This window comes from Ipomoea triloba, chromosome 4 (genome assembly GCF_003576645.1).
Source record: "Ipomoea triloba cultivar NCNSP0323 chromosome 4, ASM357664v1".
Lineage (NCBI taxonomy): Eukaryota > Viridiplantae > Streptophyta > Magnoliopsida > Solanales > Convolvulaceae > Ipomoea > Ipomoea triloba.
Window position 1 is genome coordinate 32,531,178 of NC_044919.1, and position 8,060 is coordinate 32,539,237.

Sequence of the window (8,060 nt, forward strand, 5' to 3'; positions counted from 1 at the left end):
AGTGTGCACTACCTACTTTCCAGTGTCAAGTGTCCACACAGAAAGAATGATACCCGTACTTAGTAGCCATAACATTATTGATCGCTAGTCACGCACATATTTTGGCTTTGTTTGGTAAAATAGTTAGCCTATCAGCCAATTTTAACTTTCTTCTATTGAGCAAATACACCGTACAATATTCATAAGGTTTTACAAAATAATAAAGACATACCTTAGCCCGACAAATTATGAAGTGATAAATCACGGTGAGCCACTCTCACAAGATGGTAAAACTCTCACATTGTCATTGCCATTGCCAGGGTTCAATCCTACGTCCTTGCTTACAATCTACCATCCAAAAACTAACTGAGCTACCCGTGTAGGCGACATACTTATTAGATGGTAACTAATATTAGCACTAGATTGAGTGAAGTTAACTAAGACAAAGACAAACTAGGGGTGTGCATTTTGGTATTTGGTTCGGTTTCGATTTGTTAAGTTAAAAGAAAGAAAGAAAAAAAAAAACATCTGATTTAACATTGTAGTTCAATTCAGTTTGAAGAAATTGGTTCGATTTGGTTTAGTAACCTCAATTCTCAATCTTTCCTAGTTTTCATATCGCAAATAATTATTTATGTATTTTTACTAATAATTTAAATTTTGAAATACAAATAACCAAATATGTGAAATAACCAATAATGCATATTTCAAATTCAACACATCACCAAACATCACAGTCCAAATCCAAAGACTAAATATTACTCCGATAACGAAATAGCAATCCAAACACACTATCAAACATCACATAGTCCGAATCCAAAGTCTAAATATTACATAACAACATAGCAATCCAAACACTGTTGAACTTGAAAGATCCACCCGCCAATTAGGCATAAACACAGATGAAGAATCAAAGAATGATAAAATATACTGTACGAAAGTGAATAGAAGGTTATAAATCTATGTTAGACAGGGGAATACACGACCGTATAAATACATGCTAGAAAACTTCTAATAAGGAAACAAGGAATGTTTCCTTATGACTACTTGCTCAAAATTCCAGGCTGCCTAATATATGTAGATTCCATATTACTTATATATTCCATAACACACAACACCAAAAATCTTAACATCACTCCATATCTTGTTCATCAATTATCACAGATCAATATCATCATGACACTGCCCTGCTGATTACTACTAAAACTACAAAAGGCTTGAAAGATTACTACTAAACCCGCATACTTCATGCATACCCAAAATTTAAACGCAAAGGGAGATAAGTACTTATCTGTAAGTGCTGCCTCTTTCTATTAATCAATTCTTAAGCCTCCTCGATCGTTTTAATACTTGCTCTATTCCCTCCTTCAGTTCTGCTTTTCTTTTCATCTTAGTATTCCACAGCTCTGGCACTGGATACCTGCCACTGGAGTTGTACTCGTTCAACTCCATCAATGCAGTGGTCACAGATACATACACTTCATCACCATACTCCTTCTTCAAACCCACCAGTTTTTCATCTTCTTCATCAATCACCCCCACCTGAGAGTTCAAATTGAATTATACCACAAGTTAAGAATGAGAACTTCACAGTCTGGGTTTAAGACATATCTACAAAACGATCTGTTTATTGGTGTTAAATCTCTCCCCTGTGCTTTGATGCTAGTAGGAAAGGAAGAAGGAGGGAGAGTTGTATTGCCTACCAGTGTAAAAATTTTCCATTTAGTATAATATATTAAATACGGAGTATTATTTAAGTGGTTATGATGTAAGTATATGACTAAATCAATAAGTGGATGGTTTAGTTAGTAATTTAGATATTCAATTTGGCTTTAACTAAATATCTGTCTATAATGATGACACATAGGCTTCTAAGCAACACAGTCTTCCCACAACTCCTATAATCAGAATACACTACACTATCTAGTATTCAGGAGAGAAGTGGTAGACAAAACGACTAACGTTTCTCTGTAGGTCTACAATTCCAAAGGCAATTCCAATGGTGATATCAACTATGACGAGAGAGATATTCAGATCTTTCTACAGCTTCTATTACTAAGAGGTCAGGCTTTTCGTGACTTAAGTTTCTTTTACATTTATGTTAGTATATTTATATCTAACAACCTGTGGTTCAAAGAGTGTCCATGTGTATACCAGTGAGTGTGTAGTGTGCATGAGATAGAGAGAAAAACAACAGATTCAAAAAGTTACCCACATGTTGTTCTCCATTCTTGACAACCTTAAATGGATGCCAGTGTGGATCCCTTAGGTGATCTTCCCACAGGGAGCACAGTTCTAAAGCTTTTCCCGGTGCTTCTTCTTTTGAATATTTTTGCTTTGCAGCATGGATAAATGGCTTCGCATCAAGTTCTCCCATTCTCTTCACACAAATATTGGTACGGGCATCCTTCAAGCCCTATGGTAAAAAGCCAAATCTTGGAACATTAGTCGCCATAAAAGAATGCAATAACAAAGACCAAAACAGAATGAATAGCTTAGGAAGCTGAAAAACAATTATATTATTTTCAAACCAAAGAGATAGACAAGACCATAAGAATGTTAAGATAAACCGTATACCTCCATTCTTTCCTTTTTTTTTTTTTTAAATATAGGAAATCATGTATTATATAGGGATGCACAAAAGAAATTGTATAGATAGCTTACATTGATCAACGCTTTCCGAGCATCCTGCAACTGATCATTGTCACACCGTTGCTTTATAATAAATTCATTATTTATGTTTTTAAAGTAATCAAGTTCTTCTTGCTTATCTTTCAGCTCTTCTTCAATTGATGTCAATTTGATTTTATCTGCTAAATCCCTTTCCTCATTCATCTGTCTCATCACTTTGATGTCATGTTTTAAGGTCTCTATCTCCATCTCCAATCCTTGCTTCCCATCAAGCTCTCTTTGCAGCACAATAACTTTCTCCAATGCAAGTTCCTTCTCTCTCTGAAATTAAAAGCAAGCCATTACAACTGCCAACTTTCCAGCATTCCATTATATTTGGTTCCAGTGCCTGTCTTGAAGCAAAAGAGGAATAGAATACCTTGTGGTTTTTAGCAGTTTCCACCATTGTCTCATAAGCCTTCTTTTGTGCCAGAATTGCCCTCCTATTCTGAGAAAAATATAGTTTTCCATTTCAGAAATGACTACTTTCAAACATTCAACTAGGTTATTAGATTTCATTTTTTTCCTCTGAAATAGAACAAGAACATGAACTACACACCTAAAACTAAGAGTTCATTTGCAAAAAAGTAATGATGGATATATCAAGTCCGGCCTTAGAAAAGAAGCCTAAGTGTGGGGTGCCAGGGGAGCAAGGTCCAAGACACAAAAGATTGAGTGGGCACGAAGGACCGGAGAACAAGGCCCGGACAAGATGCGAAGGACCCCGGGCCAACAATCAAGAATGTGTTAACTGCAGACAAATAACATGTTGATTAACATGTTATGTGTTTGAAGTTAATAGTTTATGTACTTACAACTAAAAGTTTATGTGTCTTTAGTTATCATATTATGTGTCTATAATTACCATGTGATGTGCCTTCAATTTGTTTACAGAGGAAGGAATAACCAGAGAACTGCATTTTACTTCATGCTTTGAGTTATAAATGCTTTAGCAGAGTAGATGATACCCTAGAGTAATTAGCCCTTTGTATCCATCAGTTTCATTTAGAACCACTTAGGCACTTACCATACATAATCAAATACTGAAAAATAATACCAAAAACTCTGTTCATTGTTCGGTTAAAACAACCAGTTTAAAGGAAATTATATGATGCAACTATATTTTTGTATAGGAAATCATGTATTATATAGGATGCACAAAAGAAATTGTATAGAAAGCTCACATTGATCAACGCTTTCCGAGCCTTCTGCAACTGATCATTGTCACGCCATTGCTTTATAATAAATTCATTATTTATGTTTTTAAAGTAATTAAGTTCTTCTTGCTTATCTTTCAGCTCTTCTTTAATTGATGTGAAATTGATTATAGCTGCTAAATCCCTTTTCTTGTTCATCTGTCTTATCACTTTGATGTCATGTTTTAAGGTCTCTATCTCCATCTCCAACCCTTGCTTCCGATCAAGCTCTCTTTGCAGCACAATAACTTTCTCCCACGCAAGTTCCTTCTCTCTCTGAAATTAAAAGCAAGCCATTAGAACTGCCAACTTTCCAGCATTCCATTGTATTTGGTTCCAGTGCCTGCAAAAGAGGAATCGCCATACCTTGTGGTATTTAGAAATTTCCATCATTGTCTCATAATCCTGCATTTGTGCCAGAATTACCCTCTCATTCTGAGGAAAATATAGGTTTCCCTTAGATATTACTTTCAAACATTCTTTTAAAAGGTAGTATCTTTTCTCAATCTTTTTCTGCTCAAAGAATCAATGCTTGTAACGACCCATTTGAAATAAAAACAGATGTGACATCGGGGTTCAACTAGGTTATTTGATTTCATTTTTTTCCGCTGAAATAGAACAAGAACATCAACTACAAACATATATGTGTTGGGTCCCTCCATGTGAAGAAACAAGATGGCAGACAAGGAAAATGGGACTCCCACTTTTTTTTTTTTTTTTTGTTTCCTTTTTGTCCTTAGTGTATGAGGAATATTCCACAATTTTTATTCCTCAATTTTTGTTGTGTGTTCAGCGATAGTGGGCAGCAGCAGAGGAGGGGAATTATTTTTTCCCATTTTCACTCTCTTTTTTGGCCAGAGAGACACACACACAATGAGGCAGTAAACAGAGCAAGAAAACCCATTTTTCTTCTCATTCCATTCGGCAGTCTGCAGCAGAGGGAAGAAACCATTTTCTCTTCTTCATCTTGGTGCCATTTTGTCATGGAGTTTGCCTAAGCTTCTTGGGTTCATCTTAATCAATTCTTTGAGGTCAGCTTGTATTTATTCCAGGCATCTCTTTGGATAATCTCGTAATATTTGTATTCATTTTTATCCTAGTCTTGGAGATTGAATATTTTGAGTACGAGATATTATTCCTTTTAGCCTGTGAATATTATAAGAATGTTTTGGCCTAGGAGTTGTTGTATTTGATGATTTGTGAATGTATGGCTCGTGTGGTAGCCTAAAACTTTGTACCCGAGATTTGTGATAGTGGAAATTGTTGTTGTTGGTGGCCCGTGGTTTTTCCCCGTGGTTTTGGGGTTTTCCACGTAAATCTTGTGTTCCTTGTGTTCATATTTATTTTTGGGCTATTGTGTATTATCTCGTATTTGTGTACCGTGTCGGGTCTGTGATTTTGATTGTCACAGGAGGTGGGATTTTTCCCAACAAAGTGGTATCAGAGCCCCGGTTGTTAATTTTGTATATTTGAAATGGAGGCAAATACGAGTAATATGGTACGATTGAATGGTAGAAATTATCACATTTGGAAGGCCAAAATGAAGGATCTCCTGTTTGTGAAAAAGTTACATCTACCTGTGTTTGCAAGTGCAAAGCCTGAAAATATGTCAGATGAGGAGTGGGACTTTGAGCACCAACAAGTTTGTGGTTATATTCGACAGTGGGTTGAAGATAATGTTTTGAACCACATTATTAATGAGACACATGCCAGGAGCCTATGGAGTAAACTTGAAACCTTGTATGCCTCTAAGACAGGCAATAATAAGTTGTTTTTGTTGAAGCAGTTGATGAATATAAGATACAGTGAAGGAACATTGATCAATGATCATGTTAATGATTTTCAGGGCGTTCTTGATCAGTTGTCCGGTATGGGCATCAAATTTGAGGATGAGGTACTTGGTCTCTGGTTGCTTAACACTCTACCAGATTCTTGGGAAACATTTCGGGTTTCTTTGACCAATTCAGCTCCCAACGGTGTTGTGACCATGGAATATGTTAAGAGTGGTATCTTGAATGAGGAAGCAAGGAGAATATCTCAAGACACTTCTACTTCTACTTCTCAGTTAGATATTTTGGTTACAGATTATAGGGGGAGAAATAAACAAAAGGGTCAGAAGGGTAGAGATATTGAATGTCATTATTGTGGCAAGAAAGGGCACATCAAGAAGTATTGCTTCAAGTTTAAAAGAGATAAGAAGCAAGAACAGAATGATGGTGACACCGAGAACCAAGTTGCAACGGTAGTTAGAGCAGATTTACTAGTTGCTTTTGATGAGAATGCCATCAACGTTGCATGCCATGAAACAACTTGGATTGTGGATTCAGGTGCAGCCTACCATGTTACACCAAGGAAGGAATTCTTTTCTTCATATACTCCAGGTGACTTTGGAGAACTCAGAATGGGTGATGATGGTCAGGTGAAGGTGACGGGTACCGGTACAGTTTGCCTTGAGACAAGCAATGGCGCAATTTTGGTACTTAAAGATATCAAGCATGCACCAGATATCAGACTGAATCTTATTTCTACAGGAAAACTTGATGATGATGGTTTCTGTTGTTTCTTTGGTGATGGCCATTGGAAAATCACTAAAGGCTCGCTGGTTGTTGCACGAGGTAACAAGTCTTCTAACTTGTACTCTTTGCAAAGTTCTGTTTCTGATGATTCAGTGAATGTGGTAGAAAAAGAATGTGTATCAGAATTGTGGCATAAACGACTTAGTCACATGAGTGTGAAGGGGATTGATTATCTTGCCAAGAAGAGTAAGCTTTCTAGGGTTAAAGAAGCTAGATTGGACAAGTGTGTTCACTGCTTGGTTGGAAAACAGAGAAGGGTTTCTTTCATGAGCCATCCTCCTTCAAGAAAGTCAGAGCCACTTGAGTTGATACATTCTGATGTGTGTGGACCAATGAAGGTTAGGTCACTCGGAGGTGCAGTTTACTTTGTAACCTTTATTGATGACTATTCTAGGAAACTCTGGGTCTATACTTTGAAGCACAAAAGTGATGTGCTTGGTGTATTTAAAGAGTTTCATGCCCTTGTTGAGAGACAGACAGGGAAGAAATTGAAGTGCATCCGTACTGATAATGGCGGTGAATATTGTGGACCGTTTGATGAGTATTGCAGAAGGTACGGTATTAGGCATCAGAAAACTCCTCCTAAGACACCTCAGTTAAATGGCTTAGCAGAAAGGATGAACCGGACTATTATGGAGAGAGTCAGATTTATGCTTGATGATGCAAAGTTGCCTAGTTCTTTCTGGGCTGAGGCAATTTCCACAGCTGTTCATGTTATCAATTTATCTCCCGTTGTTGCTTTGAAATATGAAGTTCCTGATAAAGTTTGGTGTGGAAAGGAAGTTTCTTACGATCACCTTAAAGTCTTCGGTTGTAAGGCATTTGTGCATGTTCCAAGAGATGAGAGATCTAAGTTGGATTCGAAGACTAGACAGTGCATTTTCATTGGTTATGGGTTTGATGAATTTGGCTACAGGCTGTATGATCCAGTTCAGAAGAAGCTAGTCAGAAGTCGTGATGTAGTGTTCTTTGAAAATCAAACCATTGAGAATATTGACAAAGTGAAAGAGCCAGAATCTCATGCTAGTGGAAGTTTGGTTGACATTGAGCCAGTTTACCACAGAGGTACACATGATGTTGATGAGGTTCAGGAAAATGTTCAGAATGGTGATCTTGTACCAGAATATCAGGATGATGCAGCTAATGTAGATGGTCATGTTGATGATGTTGTGCACCAGGAACAGGAGGTTCCTTCGCAGGTTCCAGTTGATCTTCCGAGAAGGTCTGTTAGGGAGCGGATACCATCTACTCGTTATTCTTCTAGTCAGTATGTACTTTTGACTGAAGGGGGAGAAAACATGAGTCTTATGAAGAAGTTGTGGAGAGTGAGCAAAAGGGACAATGGCCTGAGGTTCGTTGCTCTATCGCCGAGTTGGTGATTACTTTCACATAGTCGGTAGGGGGAGATTTGTTGGGGTCCCTCCTATGTGAGAATTGAGCTGGCAGCATAAAGACAAACAAAGAAAACAACAAATAAAATGTAGTGGGAAGCATTTGGTAGTGTTTACTTTGTCAGCAAGTGGAAAAGCAAGCAAGCATGCATTATTCCCATTTTTTTGTTGTGTTCCGCAGTAGAGAGGCAGCAAGTGGAGTGAATTATTTTTCATTCCCATTCTTCTCTCTTTTTCGGCCAACAAAA

General features: G+C 37.4%; 1 protein-coding gene across 1 annotated transcript; it reads right to left on the reverse strand.

Annotated features, from left to right (window-relative positions):
• Positions 1 to 889: 889 nt before the first annotated feature.
• Positions 890 to 4,339, reverse strand: LOC116017906 (factor of DNA methylation 1-like). The gene is made up of 6 exons (XM_031258574.1): positions 4,212 to 4,339; positions 3,834 to 4,121; positions 3,029 to 3,097; positions 2,644 to 2,931; positions 2,195 to 2,395; positions 890 to 1,521 (listed from the first exon to the last, which is right to left on the reverse strand). Exons 1-6 carry the CDS (start codon positions 4,254 to 4,256, stop codon positions 1,297 to 1,299), a joined length of 1,116 nt encoding a protein of 371 aa, XP_031114434.1. The 5' UTR covers positions 4,257 to 4,339; the 3' UTR covers positions 890 to 1,296.
• Positions 4,340 to 8,060: the final 3,721 nt, after the last annotated feature.